This window comes from Tachyglossus aculeatus, chromosome 1 (genome assembly GCF_015852505.1).
Source record: "Tachyglossus aculeatus isolate mTacAcu1 chromosome 1, mTacAcu1.pri, whole genome shotgun sequence".
Lineage (NCBI taxonomy): Eukaryota > Metazoa > Chordata > Mammalia > Monotremata > Tachyglossidae > Tachyglossus > Tachyglossus aculeatus.
In genome coordinates, this window is record NC_052066.1 from 10136642 (window position 1) to 10156930 (window position 20289).

Sequence of the window (20289 nt, forward strand, 5' to 3'; positions counted from 1 at the left end):
TGGTCCCACGGGGGGCTCACAGTCTTCATCCCCATTTGACAGGTGAGGGAACTGAGGCCCAGAGAATGAAAATAATAATAATAATAAATAGCATTTGTTAAGTGCTTACTATGTGCCAAGCACTGTTCTAAGTGCTGGGGAGGATACAAGGTGATGAGGTTGTCCCACGTGGGGCTCACAGTGTCAATCCCCATTTTACAGATGAGGGAATTGAGGCCCAGAGAATAATAATACTAAGCGCTTAGTACAGTGCTCTGCACATAGTAAGCACTCAATAAATACGATTGATGATTGATGATAATAATAATAATGATGGCATTTGTTAAGCTCTTACTATGTGCCAAACACTGTTCTAAGCACTGGGGAGGATACAAGGTCATCAGGTTGTCCCACAAGGGCTCACAGTCTTCATCCCCAGTTTACAGATGAGGTCACTGAGGCCCAGAGAAGTGAAGTGAGTGGCCCAAAGTCCCACAGCTGACAAGCAGCAGTCAGAATTTGAACCCATAACCTCTGACTCCCAAGCTAGGGCTCTTTCCACTGAGCCACGCTGCTTCTTATTTGTTAAACACTTCCTATTTGCCAGGCACTGGACTAAGCGCTGGGGTGGATACAAGAAAATCGAGTTGGACGTAGTCCCTGTCCCACGTGGGGCTCACAATCTCCATCCCCATTTTACGGATGAGGGAACTGAGGCCCAGAGAAGTGAAGGGACTGGCCCAAGGTCAACCAGCAGACAAGTGGCAGAGCCGGGATTAGAACCCATGGCCTTCTGATTTACAGGCCTGGGCTCTCCCACTTCTAGACTGTGAGCCCGCTGTTGGGTAGGGACCCTCTATACGTTGCCAACTTGTCCTTCCCAAGCGCTTAGTACAGTGCTCTGCACACAGTAAGTGCTCAATAAATACGATTGTATGAATGAATGAATGAATGAATAGGCCATGTTGCTTCTAATAATTATGGTAATTGTTAAGCGCTTACTACGTGCCCAGCACTGTTCTAGGCGCTGGGGGAGATCCACATTAATTACGTTGGATGCAGTTCCACATGGGGCTCACAGTCTTCATCCCCATTTTCCAGATGAGGGAACTGTGGCCCGGAGAAGTGACGGGACTTGCCCAACGTCACACAGCAGACAGGTGGCGGAGTCAGAATTAGAACCCATGGCCTTCTGATTCCCAGGCCCGGGTTCTAGCCACTAGGCCATTATGCTTCTAGTAATGATGGTATTTGTTAAGCGCTTACAGCGCTTAGAACAGTGCTTGGCACATAGTAAGCGCCTAACAAATACCGTTATTATTATTATTATTATTATTATTGTTACTATGTGTCCAGCACTGTTCTAAGCGCTGGGGTAGATACAAGTTAATCACATTGGATGCAGTCCCTCTTCCACATGGGGCTCACAGACTTAATCCCCATTTTCCAGATGAGGGAACTGAGGCCCAGAGAAGTGACGGGACTTGCCCAAAGTCACACAGCGGAGGCGAAATGGGGATTAGAACCCAGGACCTTCTGACTCTCAGCCCCGTGCTCTAGTGGCTCAGTGGAAAGAGCCCGGGCTTTGGAGTCAGAGGTCACGGGTTCAAATCCTGACTCCGCCACGTCCCTGCTGTGTGACCTTGGGCAAGTCACTTAACGTCTCTGTGCCTCAGTTCCTCCATCTGTAAAATGGGGGTTAAGACTGTGAGCCCCCCGTGGGATAACCTGATGACCTTGTAACCTCCCCAGCGCTTAGAACGGTGCTTTGCACATAGTAAGCTCTTAATAAATGCCATCATTATTATTATTATTATTATTATCCGTTAAGCCACCCTGCTTCTCGAGGGGCCCCTCCCCCCTCCACGGGCCTCAGTTTCCCTTGCCCTGCCAGAGGGGGAGTTGAACTTTTATGGAGTCTGTGGGCAGGAGGCAGAGGAGGCCTTCCTCTCCCCCTCGTCCCCCTCTCCATCCCCCCCATCTTACCTCCTTCCCTTCCCCACAGCACCTGTATATATGGATATATGTTTGTACAGATTTATTACTCTATTTATTTATTTATTTTACCTGTACATATCTATTCTATTTATTTTATTTTGCTAGTATGTTTGGTTTTGTTCTCTGTCTCCCCCTTTTAGACCGTGAGCCCACTGTTGGGTAGGGACCGTCTCTATATGTTGCCAACTTGTATTTCCCAAGCGCTTAGTACAGTGCTCTGCACACAGTAAGCGCTCAATAAATACGATTGATTGATTGATATATGCATATATGTTTGTACATATTTATTACTCCATTTTACTTGTACATATTTCTTCTATTTATTTTATTTTGTTAATATGTTTTGTTTTGTTGTCTGTCTCCCCCTTCTAGACTGTGAGCCCGCTGTTGGGTAGGGACCGTCTCTATATGTTGCCAACTTGTATTTCCCAAGCGCTTAGTACAGTGCTCTGCACGCAGGAAGCGCTCAATAAATACGATTGATTGATTGCTATATGCATATATGTTTGTACATATTTATTACTCTATTTTACTTGTACATATTTATTTTATTTTGTTAATATGTTTTGTTTTGTCGTCTGTCTCCCCCTTCTAGACTGTGAGCCCGCTGTCGGGTAGGGACCGTCTCTAGATGTTGCCAACTTGCATTTCCCAAACACTTAGTACAGTGCTCTGCACGCAGGAAGCGCTCAATAAATACGATTGAAGGAAGGAAGAAGAAGGAAGAAGGGGCAGGGGATAGCATGGCTCAGTGGAAAGAGCCCGGGCTTTGGAGTCAGAGGTCATGGGTTCGAATCCCGGCTCCGCCACATGTCTGCTGAGTGACCTTGGGCAAGTCCCTTCTCTGAGCCTCAGTTACCTCATCTGTAAAATGGGGATGAAGACTGTGAGCCCCATGTGGGACAACTTGATCACCTTGTATCCCCCCCCCAGCGCTTAGAACAGTGCTCTGCATATAGTAAGCGCTTAACAAATGCCATTATTATTATTATTATTATTATTATTATTATTATTATTTGAGGGTGGCAGGCCCGGGTGGTGAGGGTCTCCTCTCTTCCTTCTCTTCCTCCTCTTCCTCCTCTCCACGCGGGGGTCCGTATAGGAAGTGGCGGTGGGAAGCGTGGACCAGGGCCGTGGCTCCGTGGGCCATACAGCAGGTCCAGACCTGAAAAGAAGGGGAAGGGGAGAATCCATCAATCGTATTAATAATCATCACGGTACTTGTGAAGTGCTCACTATGTGCCAAACGCTGTTCTAAGCGCTGGGGTAGACCCGAGTTAATCAGGTTGGACACAGTCTCCCACATGGAGGGCTTATAGAGAAGCAGCGTGGCTCAGTGGAAAGAGCATGGGCTTTCGAGTCAGAGGTCATGGGTTCAAATCCCGGCTCCGCCACTTGTCAGCTGTGTGACCTTGGGCCAGTCACTTCACTTCTCTGGGCCTCAGATCCCTCATCTGTCAAATGGGGATTGACTGTAAGCCCTCTGTGGGACAACCTGATCACCTTGTAACCTCCCCAGCGCTTTACACATAGTAAGCGCTTAATAAAACACCATCATTATTATTATTAAGTGACTTGCCCAAAGTCCCCCAGCTGAGCCGGAATTAGAACCCACGACCTCTGACCCCTGAGCCCGGGCTCTGGCCACTGAGGCACGCTGCTTCTCGTACTGTGCACTCGTTGTGGGCAGGGACTGTCACGGTTTATTGTTGCGCTGTACTTTCCCGAGCGCTTAGTCCAGTGCTCTGCACACGGTAAGCGCTCAAGAAATCCGATCATCATCGTCAGTCGTATTTATTGAGCGCTTACTGTGTGCAGAGCACTGGACTAAGCGCTTGGGAGGTAGAAATTGGCAACATATAGAGACAGTCCCTACCCAACAGTGGGCTCACAGTCTAAATCCGATGGAACGAACGAGTGAAATCCTGGGGTGGGGGGTACCAAGTAGGCGAGGAGTCCCAGGTAGACGGTGGCCAGGGTCCCCACGAGCGCGTAGTAAGCGGGGTGAGGCAGGGCGGACAGGTAGCTGAGCACGAAGTAGCAGTTGATGGCACAGACCAGCCCAACAGTCAGAAGGGTGATCAGCTTGCTCGGCCTGAGAAGAAGAGGGGGTCAGTCAGTTGTACTTCATTCACTCAGTCGTATTTACTGAGCGCTTCCTGTGTGCAGAGCACTGGACTAAACGCTTGGGAAGTACCATTCGGCAACATAAGGACAATCCCTTCCCAACAACGGGCTCACAGTCTAGAAGGGGGGAGACGGGCAACAAAACAGAACAAGTAGACAGGCGTCAATAGCATCCAAATAAATAGAATTATAGATAATAATAATAATGATGAGGACCTTTGTTAAGTGCTTACTCATTCATTCAATCGTATTTATTGAGCGCTTCCTGTGTGCGGAGCACTGGACTAAGCGCTTGGGAAGTACAATTTGGGAACATAAGGACAGTCCCTTCCCAACAACGGGCTCACAGTCTAGAAGGGGGGAGACGGGCAACAAAACAGAACAAGTAGACAGGCGTCAATAGCATCCAAATAGATAAATAGAATTATAGATAATAATAATAATGATGAGGACCTTTGTTAAGTGCTTACTCATTCATTCAATCGTATTTATTGAGCGCTTCCTGTGTGCAGAGCACTGGACTAAACGCTTGGGAAGTACCATTCGGCAACATAAAGACAATCCCTTCCCAACAACAGGCTCACAGTCTAGAAGGGGGGAGACGGGCAACAAAACAGAATAAGTAGACAGGCGTCAATAGCATCAAAATAGATAAATAAAATTATAGATAATAATAATGATGATGATATTTGTAAAGCGCTTATTCATTCAATCGTATTTATTGAGTGCTTCCTGTGTGCAGAGCACTGGACTAAGCACTTGGGAAGTACAATTCGGCAACCTAAGGACAATCCCTTCCCAACAACGGGCTCACAGTCTAGAAGTGGGGAGACGGGCAACAAAACAGAACAAGTAGACAGGCGTCAATAGCATCCAAATAGATAAATAAAATTATAGATAATAATAATGATGATGACATTTGATAAGCGCTTACTCATTCATTCAATCGTATTTATTGAGCGCTTCATGTGTGCAGAGCACTGGACTAAGCGCTTGGGAAGTACAATTTGGCAACATAAGGACAATCCCTTCCCAACAACGGGCTCACAGTCTAGAAGCGGGGAGACGGGCAACAAAACAGAACAAGTAGACAGGCGTTAATAGCATCCAAATAGATAAATAAAATTATAGATAATAATAATAATGATGAGCGCTTCATGTGTGCAGAGCACTGGACTAAGCGCTTGGGAAGTACAATTCGGCAACCTAAGGACAATCCCTTCCCAACAACGGGCTCACAGTCTAGAAGGGGGGAGACAGGCAACAAAACAGAACAAGTAGACAGGCATCAATAAGCATCCAAATAGATAAATAGAATTATAGATAATAATAATAATGATGAGGACCTTTGTTAAGTGCTTACTCATTCATTCAATCGTATTTATTGAGCGCTTCATGTGTGCAGAGCACTGGACTAAGCGCTTGGGAAGTACAATTCGACAACATAAGGACAATCACTTCCCAACAACGGGCTCACAGTCCAGAAGGGGGGAGACGGGCAACAAAACAGAACAAATAGACAGGCGTCAATAGCATCCAAATAGATAAATAGAATTATAGATAATAATAATAATGAGGATGACATTTGTTAAGTGCTTATTCATTCAATCATATTTATTGAGTGCTTCCTGTGTGCAGAGCACTGTAGTAAGCACTTGGGAAGTACAAGTTGGCAACATATAGAGACGGTCCCTACCCAACAGCGGGCTATGTGCGAAGCACTGTTCTAAGCGCTGGGGGGGGATACAAGGTGATCAGGGTGCCCCACGTGGGGCTCACAGTCTTAATCCCCATTTTGCAGATGAGGGAACTGAGGCTCAGGGAATAGTAATAGCATTTGTTAAGCGCTTACTATGTGCAGAGCACTGTTCTAAGCACGGGGGGGATACAAGGTAATCAAGTTGTCTCACATGGGGCTCACAGTCTTCATCTCCATTTTCCAGATGAGGGAACTGAGGCCCAGAGAATAATAATAATAATGATGGCATTTATTAAGCGCTTACTATGTGCAAAGCACTGTTCTAAGAGCTGGGGAGGTTACAAGGTGATCTGGTTGTCCCACGGGGGGCTCACAGGCTTCAGCCCCATTTTACAGATGAGGTAACTGAGGTTCAGAGAAGTGAAGTGACATGCCCAAGGTCACACAGCAGACAAGTGGCGGAGCTGGGTTTAGAACCCATGACCTCTGACTCCCAAGCCCGGGTTCTTTCCACTGAGCCACGCTGATAGATGCCTATCATTAATAAAATAAAAAATAGGTACATATATACATGAGTGATGTGGGGCGGGGAGGGGGAGCCCACTGTTGGGTAGGGACCGTCTCTATATGTTGCCAACTTGTACTCCCCAAGCACTTAGTACAGTGGTCTGCACCCAGTAAGCACTCAATAAATACGATTGATTGAGTGAGTGAGTGAGTGAGGGTGATGGGGAGGGGAGGAGGAGCAGAGGAAAAGGGGGGCTCAGTCTGGGAAGGCTTCCTGGAGGAGGTGAGCTCTCAGGAGGGCTTTGAAGGGAGGAAGAGAGCTAGCTTGGCGGAGGGGCAGAGGGATTGGGGGCATTCCGGGCCTGGGGGAGGACGTGGGCCGGGGGTCGATGGCGGGATGGGCGAGAACGAGGCCCAAGGAGGAGGTGAGCGGTGGCAGAGGAGCGGAGGGTGCGGGCTGGGCTGGAGAAGGACAGAAGGGAGGTGATGGAGGAGGGGGCCAGGGGATGGATAGTGAGGAGTTTTTGTTTGATACAGAGGTGGATGGGCTACCACCTCCAGGAGGCCTTCCCAGACTGAGCCCCTTCTTTCCTCTCCCCCTCGTCCCCCTCTCCATCCCCCCGTCTTACCTCCTTCCCTTCCCCACAGCACCTGTATATATGTATATATGGTTGTACATATTTATTACTCTATTTATTTATTTATTTATTTTACTTGTACATTTCTATCCTACTTATTTTATTTTGTTGGTATGTTTGGTTCTGTTCTCTGTCTCCCCCTTTTAGACTGTGAGCCCACCGTTGGGTAGGGACTGTCTCTATGTGATGCCAATTTGTACTTCCCAAGCGCTTAGTACAGTGCTCTGCACATAGTAAGCGCTCAATAAATACGATTGATTGATTGATTGATTGATTGATTGGAGATTTTTGAGAAGGGGGTGACACGTCCAGAGAGAATTTCTATAGAAAGATAATTCGGGCAGCAGAGTGAAGTACAATAATAATAATAATAGTGGTATTTATTAAGCGCTTACTATGTGCAAAGCACTGTTCTAAGCGCCGGGGAGTTTACAAGGTGATCAGGTTGTCCCATGGGGGGCTCACAGTCTTAATCCCCATTTTACAGATGAGGGAACTGAGGCCCTTGCCCAAAGTCACACAGCTGACAATTGGCAGAGCCGGGATTTGAACCCATGACCTCTGACTCCAAAGCCCGGGCTCTTTCCAGTAAGCCACGCTGCTTCTCCGAAGTATAGACTGGAGTGGGGAAGAGACAGGAGGTTGGAAGATCGGTTACTGTGTGCAGAGCGCTGTAATAATAATGATGATGATGATGGTATTTGTTAAGCGCTTACTATGTGCCAAGCACTGTTCTAAGCGCTGGGGTAGATAGAAGGGAAGCACTGTACTAAGTGCTTAGGAGAGTACAATATAGCAATGAACAGACACACTCCCTGCCCGCAAGGAGTTCATAGTCTAGAGTGCTGCCACACTAGTTAGGCATAATAATAATAATGATGGTATTTATTAAGCGCTTACTATGTGCAAAGCACTGTTCTAAGCACTGGGGAGGTTACAAGGTAGCGCTTACTATGTGCCAAGCACTGTTCTAAGCGCTGGGGTAGATAGAAGGGAAGCACTGTACTAAGTGCTTAGGAGAGTACAATATAGCAATGAACAGACACACTCCCTGCCTGCAAGGAGTTCATAGTCTAGAGTGCTGCCACACTAGTTAGGCATAATAATAATAATGATGGCATTTATTAAGCACTTACTCTGTGCAAAGCACTGTTCTAAGCACTGGGGAGGTTACAAGGTAGCGCTTACTATGTGCCAAGCACTGTTCTAAGCGCTGGGGTAGATAGAAGGGAAGCACTGTACTAAGTGCTTAGGAGAGTACAATATAGCAATGAACAGACACACTCCCTGCCTGCAAGGAGTTCATAGTCTAGAGTGCTGCCACACTAGTTAGGCATAATAATAATAATGATGGCATTTATTAAGCACTTTTACTCTGTGCAAAGCACTGTTCTAAGTGCTGGGGAGGTTACAAGGTGATCAGGTTGTCCCATGTGGGGCTCACAGTCTTAATCCCCATTTTACAGATGAGGGAACTGAGGCACAGAGAAGTTAAGTGACTTGCCCAGAGTCACACAGCTGACAATTGGTGGAGCCGGGGGGGGCATCTGCCTAACTAGCTCTCTTCCTCCCTTCAAAGCCCTACTGAGAGCTCACCTCCTCCAGGAGGCCTTCCCACATTGAGCCCCCTTTTTCCTCTCCTCCTCTTCCTCCCCTCCCCATCGCCCCCTCCTTCTGTCCTACCCCTTTCCCCTCCCCACTGCATTTGTGTATATTTGTACGTATTTATTACTCTATTTTATTAGTGATGCGTACAAAGCTATAATTCTGTTTATTCTGATTCATTCATTCATTCAATCGTATTTATTGAGCGCTTAATGTGTGCAGAGCACTGGACTAAGCGCTTGGGAAGTCCAAGTTGGCAACATCTAGAGACGGTCCCTACCCAACAGCGGGCTCACAGGCTAGAAGGGGGAGACAGACAATAAAACCAAACATATTGACAAAATAAAATCAATAGAATAGCTATGTACAAATAAAATAAATAAATAGAATAATAAATCCGTACAAACATATATACAGGTGCGGTGGGGAGGGGAAGGAGGTAAGGCGGGAGAGGAAGGAGGAGGTTCAGTCTGGGATGGGATTGACACCTGTTTACTTGTTTTGTTTTGTTGTCTGTCTCCCCCTTCTAGACTGTGAGCCCGTTGTTGGGTAGGGACCGTCTCTAGATGTGGCTTACTTGTACTTCCCAAGCGCTTAGTCCAGTGCTCTGCACACAGTAAGCGCTCAATAAATACGATTGAATGAATGAATGGAGGTGGGGGGTCAGGGCTGGGGAAATGGCGGGGAAGGGGTGACTGTTCCTGGGACTGTTCCTGTCCCCTCTCCATCCCCCCCATCTTACCTCCTTCCCTTCCCCACAGCACCTGTATATATGTTTGTACATATTTATTACTCTATTTATTTATTTATTTTACTTGTACATATCTATTCTATTTATTTTATTTTGTTAGTGTGTTTGGTTTTGTTCTCTGTCTCCCCCTTCTAGACTGTGAGCCCACTGTTGGGTAGGGACTGTCTCTATATGTTGCCAACTTGTACTTCCCAAGCACTTAGTACAGTGCTCTGCACACAGTAAGCGCTCAATAAATACGATTGATGATGACGATGATGATGATGGGATCAAATCCCGGCTCTGACGCTTATCTGCTGAGTGACCCTGAGCAAGTCACTTCACTTCCCTGGGCCTCAGTGACCTCATCTGTAAAATGGGGATGAACACTGAGAGCCCCATGAGGGACGGGGGCTATATCCAAACCAATTACCTTGTCTTCTCTGTCCCAGCACTTAATACAGTGACTGGCATCTAGCAAGTACTCGACAAATACCATTATTATTATTATAATACTGACCCCCACCTAGCTGCTTCACTGACCGGGGAAAGGGTCAAGGAGAAGATTTAGGTTGAGGGTAGGGAATGCATCTGTTTACTGTTGTATTGTAATAATGATGGTATTTGTTTAAAAAAAAACAATTAAAAAATACTATTCTATTTATTTTATTTTGTTAATATGCTTTGTTTTGTTGTCTATCTCCCCCTTCTAGACTGTGAGCCCGTTGTTGGGTAGGGACCGTCTCTATATGTTGCCAACTTGGACTTCCCAAGTGCTTAGTACAGTGCTGTGCACACAGTAAGCGCTCAATAAATACGATTGAATGAATAAATACGGTTGAATGAATAAATACGATTGAATGAATCATCATCAATCATCAATCGTATTTATTGAGCGCTTACTATGTGCAGAGCACTGTACTAAGTGCTTGGGAAGTACAAATTGGCAACATATAGAGACAGTCCCTACCCAACAGTGGGCTCACAGTCTAAGAGGGGGAGACAGAGAACAAAACCAAACATACTAACAAAATAAAATAAATACGATTGAATGAATAAATACGATTGAATGAATAAATATGATTGAATGAATGAATGAATTCGTTAAGCGCTGACTACGTGCCAGGCACTGTACTATGTGCTGGGATAGATACAGGCTAATCACATATGAACACAGTCCCTGTCTCCCATGGGGCTCGTAGTCTTAGTCCCCATTTTATAGATGAGGAAACTGAGGCCCCGAGAAATGATGTGCCTTGTCCAAAGTCCAGCAGACAAGCGGTGGTGGAGGCTGGATTAGAACCCAGGTCCTTCGGACGTCCGGGCCCGGGCTCTATCCATTAGGCTTAGACTTTGAGCTCAAGAACAGCGCTTGACACCTGTCTACATGTTTTGTTTTGTTGTCCGTCTCCCCCTTCTAGACCGTGAGCCCGTTGTTGGGTAGGGACCATCTCTATATGTTGCCGACTTGTACTTCCCAAGCGCTTAGTACAGTGCTCTGCACACAGTAAGCGCTCAATAAATACGATTGATTGATTGATTGATTGACACCTGTCTACACGTTTTGTTTTGTTGTCCGTCTCCCCCCTCTAGACCGTGAGCCTGTTGTTGGGTAGGGACCGTCTCTATATGTTGCCGACTTGTACTTCCCAAGCGCTTAGTACAGTGCTCTGCACACAGTAAGCGCTCAATAAATACGATTGAATGAATAGTAAGTGCATAACAAATACCATTATTATTATTATTATTGTGGACAGGGAACGGGTCTGCTTATTCTAGTGTCCTCTCCCCAGCGCTGAGTCCAGTGCTCTGCACACGGTAAGCGCTCAATAAGTACGACGGAATGAATGCTTCTCTGAGGGAAGTGGGGTTGGGGGGAAGCAGCGTGGCTCAGTGGAAAGAGCGTGGGCTTGGGAGTCAGAGGTCTGGGTTCGAATCAATCAATCAATCAATCAATTGTATTTATTGAGCGCTTACTGTGTGCAGAGCACTGTACTAAGCGCTTGGGAAGTACAAGTTAGCAACATATAGAGACAGTCCCTACCCAACAGTGGGCTCACAGTCTAAAAGGGGGAGACAGAGAACAAAACCAAACATACTAACAAAATAAAATAAGTAGAATAGATATGTACAGCTAAAATAAATAAATAAATAAATAGAGTAATAAATCTGTACAAACATATATACATATATACAGGTGCTGTGGGGAAGGGAAGGAGGTAAGAAGGAGGTAAGAATCCCGCCTCCCCCACATGTCTGCTGGGTGACCTTGGGCAAATCCCTTCACTTCTCTGTGTCTCAGTTCCCTCATCTGTAAAATGGGGATTAAGACTGTGAGCCCCACATGGGGCAACCTCATCTCCTTGTGTTCCCCCCAGCGCTTAGAACAGTGCTTTGCACGTAATCAATCAATCAATCGTATTTATTGAGCGCTTACTGTGTGCAGAGCACTGTACTAAGCGCTTGGGAAGTACAAATTGGCAACATATAGAGACAGTCCCTACCCAACAGTGGGCTCACAGTCTAAAAGGGGGAGACAAAACCAAACATACTAACAAAATAAAATAGAATAGATATGTACAAGCAAAATAAATAAGTAGAGTAATAAATATGTACATAGTAAGCGCTTAACAAATACCAACATTATTATTATTATTATTATTAAGGAGCAGTGTTTGGGGGGCAGTGGTCGGGGCAGGGGAGGAGACTCACGGGCCGTTGGCGAACTCGTTCATGAGCGAGGGCAGACTGGTGAAGGTGAAGATGGGCAGCAGGGCGAAGGGCAGCTGGCGACGAGTCGGGGGACGGATGGTGGGGGGAGGTCGGTGGAAAGGACCCCAGATGGGCACGAACCCCCTCTTCTGAGGATCCCCCCCATCCCTCCAACCCCAACGTTAGGACAAGGGAGGTTGTCAGGGGCAGGCCCAGCCCCTCCTCCCCTCAACCCTTCCCCCCCAGGTCCCTCAGACCCCCCACCAGCAGGCTCTGCAGCACGTTTAGCAGATCGTTCAAGCCGGTGAGGTCCCCCACGTCTCTGAAGAGGGCGACGAGGATGGTGGGCAAGAGGGCACAGGAGCGCGTGGCCAGGACGCGGGAGAAGCGGGACCAGCCAAGCTGCACGAAGCCCTGGGGGGTGGCAGGGGACGACAAGGGGGGGTGACCCTTCATCATCCCCGGGTCCTGCCCCTCAATCAATCAATCAATCAATCATATTTATTGAGCGCTTACTGTGTGCAGAGCACTGGACTAAGCGCTTGGGAAGTCCAAGTTGGCAACATACAGAGACAGTCCCTACCCAACAGTGGGCTCACAGTCTAGAAGGGGGAGACAGAGAACAAAACCAAACACATTAACAAAATAAAATAAATAGAATAGATATTCTTCCGCTCGCCCCCTTTCCATCTCCCCCATCTTACCACCTTCCCTTCTCCAAAGCACCTGTATATATGTTTGTACGGATTTATTACTCTATTTATTGATTGATTTTACTTGTACATATCTATTCTATTTATTTTATTTTGTTAGTATGTTTGGTTTTGTTCTCTGTCTCCCCCTCCTAGACTGTGAGCCCGCTGTTGGGTAGGGACCGTCTCTATATGTTGCCAACTTGGACTTCCCAAGCGCTTAGTACAGTGCTCTGCACACAGTAAGCGCTCAATAAACACAATTGATTGATTGTCATCCCCCACGTCATCCCCCGGGCCTGGAATGCCCCCAATCCCTCTGCCCATCCGCCAAGCTAGCTCTCTTCCTCCCTTCAAGGCCCTACTGAGAGCTCACCTCCTCCAGGAGGCCTTCCCAGACTGAGCCCCTTCCTTCCTCTCCCCCTCGTCCCCCTCTCCACCCCCCCATCTCACCTCCTTCCCTTCCCCACAGCACCTGTATATATGTATATATGTTTGTACATATTTGTACTCTATTTATTTATTTTACTTGTACATATCTATTGTATTTATTTTATTTTATTAGTATGTTTGGTTTTGTTCTCTGTCTCCCCCTTTTAGACTGAGCCCACCGTTGGGTAGGGACTGTCTCTATATGTTGCCAACTTGGACTTCCCAAGCGCTTAGTACAGTGCCCTGCACACAGTAAGCGCTCAATAAATACGATTGATGATGATGATTGATTGATTGATTGATTGATTGAGCATCAGTGCCACCCACCCGTAGGGGTCTGCCCGGCCCCTGGAAGTCTACGCTCCCCGATGTTGGGGCCGAGCAAACGTCCCCAATGACCCCCACCCCTTTTCTGTCCCCCGGGCCCGGGCCGGGACGGCCCAGTCGTGTCCGGTCCTCTCTGGTCCTCTCCAGTCCTGCCAAGTCCTCTCTGTCCGGTCCTGTCTGGTCCTCTTAGGGCCTCTCCGTCCAGTCATGTCCAATCGTCCCCGGACCCCTCCGGACCTCTCTGTCCAGCTGTGTCTGGTCCTCTCAGGGCTTCTCCTCTATCTGGTCATGTCCACTCCTGTCCAATCAATCAATCAATCAATCAATCAATCGTATTTATTGAGCGCTTACTATGTGCAGAGCACTGTACCAAGCGCTTGGGAAGTACAAATTGGCAACACATAGAGACAGTCCCTACCCAACAGTGGGCTCACAGTCTAAAAGGGGGAGACAGAGAACAGAACCAAACATACCAACAAAATAAAATAAATAGGATAGAAATGTACAAGTAAAATAAATAAATAAATAAATAGAGTAATAAATATGTACAACCATATATACATATGTACTGGTGCTGTGGGGATGGGAAGGAGGTAAGATGGGGGGATGGAGAGGGGGATGAGGGGGAGAGAGTCCAGTCCTCTCAGGGCCTCTCTGTTCACTCATAATAATAATAATGGCATTTAGTAAGCGCTTACTAACTGCAAAGCACTGTTCTAGGCGCTGGGGAGGATACAAGTTGATCAGGTTGTCCCTCGGGGGCTCACAGTCTTAATCCCCATTTTACAGATGAGGTAACTGAGGCACAGAGAAGTTAAGTGACTTGCCCAGCTGACAATTGGTGGAGTCGGGACTTGAACCCATGACCTCTGACTCCAATGCCCATGCTCTTTCCACTGAGCCATGCTGCTTCTCCTGTCTGGTCTGTTGGGACTTTGTCTCGTCCTGTCCCGGACTCTTTTTCTAGTCATGTTCGGTCCTCTCAGGGCCTCCCTGTCTGGTCGTGTCCGGTCCTCCATGGTGCTCTCCAATCTCCTCGGGGCCTCTCTGTCCAGTTGTATCTGGGTGTTTCTGTCTGTTCATGTCTTCTGGGGACCTCTCTGCCCAGTCTTATAATAATAATAATAATAATAATGGCATTTATTAAGCGCTTACTATGTGCAAAGCACTGGGGAGGTTACAAGGTGATCAGGTTGTCCCATTGGGGGCTCACAGTCTTAATCCCCATTTTAAAGATGAGGTAACTGAGACCCAGAGAAGTGAAGTGACTTGCCCAAAGTCACCCAGCTGACAATTGGAGGAGCCGGGATTCGAACCCATGACCTCTGACTCCAAAGCCTGGGCTCTTTCCACTGAGCCCCGCTGCTTGTCTTGTCCTCTCTGTCCGGTGTAGCCGGTCCCCTCAGGGCCTCTCCGTCTGTTCACGTCCGGTCTTCTCGGGGCCTCTCTGCCCAGTCTTGTCCTCTCTGTCTGGTTATATCTGGTCAGAGAAGCAGCGTGGCTCGGTGGAAGGAGCCCGGGCTTTGGAGTCCGAGGTCATGGGTTCGAATCCCGGCTCCGCCACGTGTCTGCTGGGTGACCTTGGGCAAGTCACTTCACTTCTCTGAGCCTCAGTTGCCTCATGGGAGGGAGGGAGGGGGAGAGAGCAGGGGCAGAGATGTAGATCTGGGTGTCATCAGCGTAGAGATGATAGTTGAAGCCGTGGGAGCAAATGAGGTCACCAAGGGAGTGAGTGTAGACTTAACTTCTCTGTGCCTCAGTTCCCTCATCTGTAAAATGGGGATGACGACTGTGAGCCCCACGTGGGACAACTTGATCCCCTTGTATCCCCCCCAGCGCTCAGAACAGTGCTCTGCACATAGTAAGCGCTTAGCAAATCCCATTATTATTATTATTATTATTACTATTATTATTATTATTATATCCAGTCCTCTCAGGGCCTCTCTGTCCTGTCCAGTCCTCCAGGGACCTCTCCATCTCTCCTCCCTTCAAGGCCCTGCTGAGAGCTCACCTCCTCCAGGAGGCCTTCCCAGACTGAGCCCCTTCCTTCCTCTCCCCCTCGTCCCCCTCTCCATCCCCCCCTTCTTACCTCCTTCCCTTCCCCACAGCACCTGTATACATGTATATATGTTTGTACATATTTATTACTCTACTTATTTATTGATTTTATTTGTACATATCTATTCTATTTATTTTATTTTGTTAGTATGTTTGGTTTTGTTCTCTGTCTCCCCCTTTTAGACTGTGAGCCCACTGTTGGGTAGGGACTGTCTGTAGATGTTGCCAATTTGTACTTCCCAAGCGCTTAGTACAGTGCTCTGCACCATCATCATCATCATCATCATCATCAATCGTATTTATTGAGCGCTTAAGCACTCAATAAATACGATTGATGATTGATGATTAAAGATAGTCTGGCAATTTAACAGAACAGTCCCAGATGAGTAGGCTGAGGCCAACATCTAATGAGGACGAAAGCCTTGTCTGTGGGGAATTTTTTTAGAACAGTGCTCTGCACATAGTAAGCGCTTAGCAAATGCCATTATTATTATTATTATTATCATTATTATTATTATTATATCCAGTCCTCTCAGGGCCTCTCTGTCCTGTCCTGTCCAGTCCTCCAGTGACCTCTCCATCTGGTCCTCTTGAGGCCTCTGCCCAGTCATGTCCAGTCCTCCTCATCATCATCATCAATTGTATTTATTGAGCGCTTACTATGTGCAGAGCACTGTACTAAGCGCTTGGGAAGTACAAATTGGCAACATATAGAGACAGTCCCTACCCAACAGTGGGCTCAGTCCTAGGGTGGTCTCTCTGACCACCCCCCGCCCCTGGTCCTCTCCGCCCGGTCCTGCCCGGTCCTCTGGAAGCCGCCCGCCGTCCACCACCTTCCCTTCCCCATCCGGCCTCCCGTCCCCACGGCTACCTACCTCCATCACGAACTGTCCGGCGTAGGTGCCCGTCATCGTGGAGCTGTGCCCGGCTGCCAAGATGCCCACGGCCCAGATGTAGAGGGCCGCCGGCCCGAAGAAGCAGCCCAGCACCACTCCCTGTAGGGAAGGACAGGCCCGGGGTGGGGGGCCGGGGACCATTCATTCATTCATTCAATCATATTTACTGAGCGCTTACTGTGTGCAGAGCGCTGGACTAAGCACTTGTTGCCAGCTTGCACTTCCCAAGCGCTTAGTACAGTGCTCCGCGCGCAGTAAGCGCTCAATAAATACGATTGATTGATTGGGAAGTACAATGGGCAACAGATAGAGACAAGAATAATAATAATAATGGCATTTATTAAGCGCTTACTATGTGCCAAGCACTGTTTGAAGCGCTGGAGGGGTTAAAAGGTGATCAGGTTGCCCCACGGGGGGCTCACAGTCTTCACCCCCATTTTACAGATGAGGGAACTGAGGCCCAGAGAAGTGAAGTGACTTGCCCAAAGTCACACGAGCCGGGATTGGAATCCATGACCTGTGTCTCCAAAGCCCGGGCTCTTTCCACTGGGCCACGCTGCTTCTCCGGCAATCATTCATTCAATCGTATTTATTGAGCGCTTACTGTGCGCAGAGCACTGGACTGAGCGCTACCAATCCCTACCCAACAACGGGCTCACAGTCTAGAAGGGGGAGACAGACAACAAAACAAGTAGACGGGCGTCAATAGCATCAAAATAAATAGAATTATTGATCTATCCACATCATTAATCAAATAAGGGGGAGGGAAGGAGGAAGGACACCCCACTATGCGACCCCCTGCCGCCCACCACTCTGCTTCCATTCAATCCTATTTGTTGAGCGCTGTCTGTGGGCAGAGCACTGGACTAAGCGCTTGGGAGGGTCCAGTAGAACAATATCGCGGGCATTCCCTGCCCACAATGAGTTGACAGTCTAGAGGGGCTGAGAAGCAGCATGGCTCAGTGGAAAGAGCACGGGCTTTGGAGCCAGAGGTCGTGGGTTCGAATCCTGCCTCCGCCACGTGTCTGCTGTGTGACCTTGGGCAAGTCATTTCACTTCTCGGAGCCTCAGTTCCCTCATCTCTAAAATGGGGATGATGACTGTGAGCCCCACGTGGGACAGCCTGATCACCTTGTATCCCCCCAGCGCTTAGAACAGTGCTTTGCACAAAGTAAGCGCTTAACAAATGCCATTATTATTATTATATTATGCAGAAATTTTAAACAGTCCATCCATGAGATGTATTGAGCGCTTACTGTGTGCAGAGCACTGGGCTAAGCGCTTGGAAGAGTCCAATAGAACAGTAAACAAATTCCCTGCCCACACAAAGCTTACAGTCTAGAGGGGCTGACAGGTAGTAATATAAATCAGTCCATTTGTGGTATGTATTGAGCGCTTACTGTATGCACAGCACTGGACTAAGCGCTTGGGAGAGGACAATACAACAATGAGACACATTCCCTGCCCACTACAGTCTAGCGAGGCTGTACATGCATTAATTTAAATCAGTCCATCCATGATCTGTATTAATAATAATGATGGTATTTGTTTAAGCGCTTACTACGTGCCAAGCACTGTTCTAAGTGCTGACAAGGTGATCAGGTTGTCCCACGGGGGGCTCACAGTCTTAATCCCCATTTTACAGATGAGGTACTGAGGCCCAGAGAAGTGAAGTGACTTGCCCAAAGTCACACAGCTGACAATTGGCAGAGCCGGGATTTGAACCCATGGCCTCTGACTCCAAAGCCCATGCTTTTTCCACTGAGCCATGCTGTGAGAGCGCGCTGTGTTTATTATTATTATCGATAATTAAATAATTATAATAATCAAATAATAAATATTATTAAGAATATCAATATATTAATATAATGTATTATGATATTAATATAACCAATAATATTAAATAATTAAATAATAATAATAATAATCAAAGCCTGTGCTCTTTCCACTGAGCCAGGCTGTGAGAACTCACTGTGTATAATAATAATAATAATGATGGCATTTAATAAGCGCTTACTATGTGCAAAGCACTGTTCTAAGCACTGGGGAGGTTACAAGGCGATCAGGTTGTCCCATGGGGGCTCACAGTCTTCATCCCCATTTTACAGATGAGGTAACTGAGGCACAGAGAAGTTAAGCGGCTTGCCCAAAGCCACACAGCTGACAACTGTATATGTACTGAGCGCACACCGTGTGCAGAGCATTGGACTAAGCGCTTGGGAGAGGACAATAGAGAAGCAGCGTGGCTCAGTGGAAAGAGCCCGGGCTTTGGAGTCAGAGGTCATGGGTTCGAATCCCCGCTCCACCCCAAGTCTGCCGTGTGACCTTGGGCAAGTCACTTAACTTCTCTGAGCCTCAGTTCCCTCATCTGTAAAAATGGGGATTAAGACTGTGAGCTCCATGTGGGACAACCCGATCACCTTGTAACTTCCCAGCGCTTAGAACAGTGCTTTGCACATAGTAAGCGCTTAATAAATGCCATTATTATTATTATTATTATTATAGCACAGTAGAACAGACCCATTCCCTACCCATAACGAGTCTACGGTCTAGAGGGGCTGACAGGCAGGAATTTAAATCAGTCCATCCATGGTATGTATTGAGCGCTTACTGTGTGCAGAGCACTGGACTAAGCGCTTGGGAGAGGACAATCCAACAATGAACAGATACATTCCCTGCCCATGGTGAGTTCCGGCAGCCACTGTTCCCTGCTTTTCCCACCCCCCACTGCTTTTCCCACCCCCCACAACGTCCCCCCCATCCCTTTTCCCTCCCATCCCTCACTGTTCCCCTTCCCAAGCACGCACCCCCTTGTAAATGTCCACTTGCACCGTCAGGTTATTCCTGGGGAAGATGTTGGAGTAGGAGCTGCTGCTGTTGACACAGACTTCATGCTGAATAATAATAATAATAATAATAATAATAATAATAATAATAATGGCATTTGGTAAGCTCTTACTATGTGCGAAACACTGTTCTAAGCCCTGGGGGGGATGAAAGGTGATCAGGTTGTCCCATGGGGGGCTCACGGTCTTAACCCCCATTTTACAGCTGAGGTGAATGAGGCCCAGAGAAGTGAAGTGGCTTGCCCAAAGTCACCCAGCTGACAAGTGGCGGAGCGGGGATTAGAACCCATGACCTCTGGCTCCCAAGCCCGGGCTCTTCCACTGAGCCACGCTGCTTCTCTAATAATAATAATAATAATAATGGCATTTATTAAGCACTTACTATGTGCAGAGCACTGTTCTAATCCTGGAGAGGTTACAAGGTGATCAGGTTGTCCCATGGGGGGCTCACAGTCTTAACCCCCATTTTACAGGTGAGGTAAATGAGGCCCAGAGAAGTGAAGTGACTTGCCCAAAGTCACCCAGCTGACAAGTGGCGGAGCGGGGATTAGAACCCATGACCTCTGGCTCCCAAGCCCAGGCTCTTCCACTGAGCCATGCTGCTTCTCTAAAAATAATAATAATAATAATAATAATAATAGTAATAATAATAATGGCATTTATTAAGCGCTTACTATGTGCAGAGCACCGTTCTGACCCTGGGGAGGTTACAAGGTGATCAGGTTGTCCCACGGGGGGCTCACAGTCTTCATCCCCATTTTACAGATGAGGGAACTGAGGCACAGAGAAGTTAAGTGACTTGTCCAAAGTCATACAGCTGACAAGGCCCTCCCGCCACCCAACGCATACACAGAGTGGGAGACAGAGACATGGAGAGACAGGTGGGAGAGACACAGAGAGATGGGTTAATAATAATAATATTCATTCATTCATTCAATCATATTTATCATCATCATCATCATCATCAATCATATTTATTGCGCGCTTACTGTGTGCAGAGCACTGTACTAAGCACTTGGGAAGTACAAGTTGGCAATATATAG

The 20289-nt window shown here is 47.4% G+C and overlaps 1 protein-coding gene across 1 annotated transcript in view; it reads right to left on the reverse strand.

The window, feature by feature from the left end:
* Positions 1–2989: 2989 nt before the first annotated feature.
* Positions 2990–20289, reverse strand: part of SLC11A1 (solute carrier family 11 member 1) — a 66737-nt gene continuing 49437 nt past the window's right edge. Inside the window, exons 10-15 of the mRNA XM_038755404.1 lie at positions 19208–19294; positions 16380–16499; positions 12260–12409; positions 11996–12069; positions 3919–4072; positions 2990–3142 (exon numbers count right to left, since the gene is read on the reverse strand). Coding sequence (XP_038611332.1) covers positions 2990–3142; positions 3919–4072; positions 11996–12069; positions 12260–12409; positions 16380–16499; positions 19208–19294 — 738 coding nt within the window. The remainder of the gene's footprint in view (positions 3143–3918; positions 4073–11995; positions 12070–12259; positions 12410–16379; positions 16500–19207; positions 19295–20289) is intronic.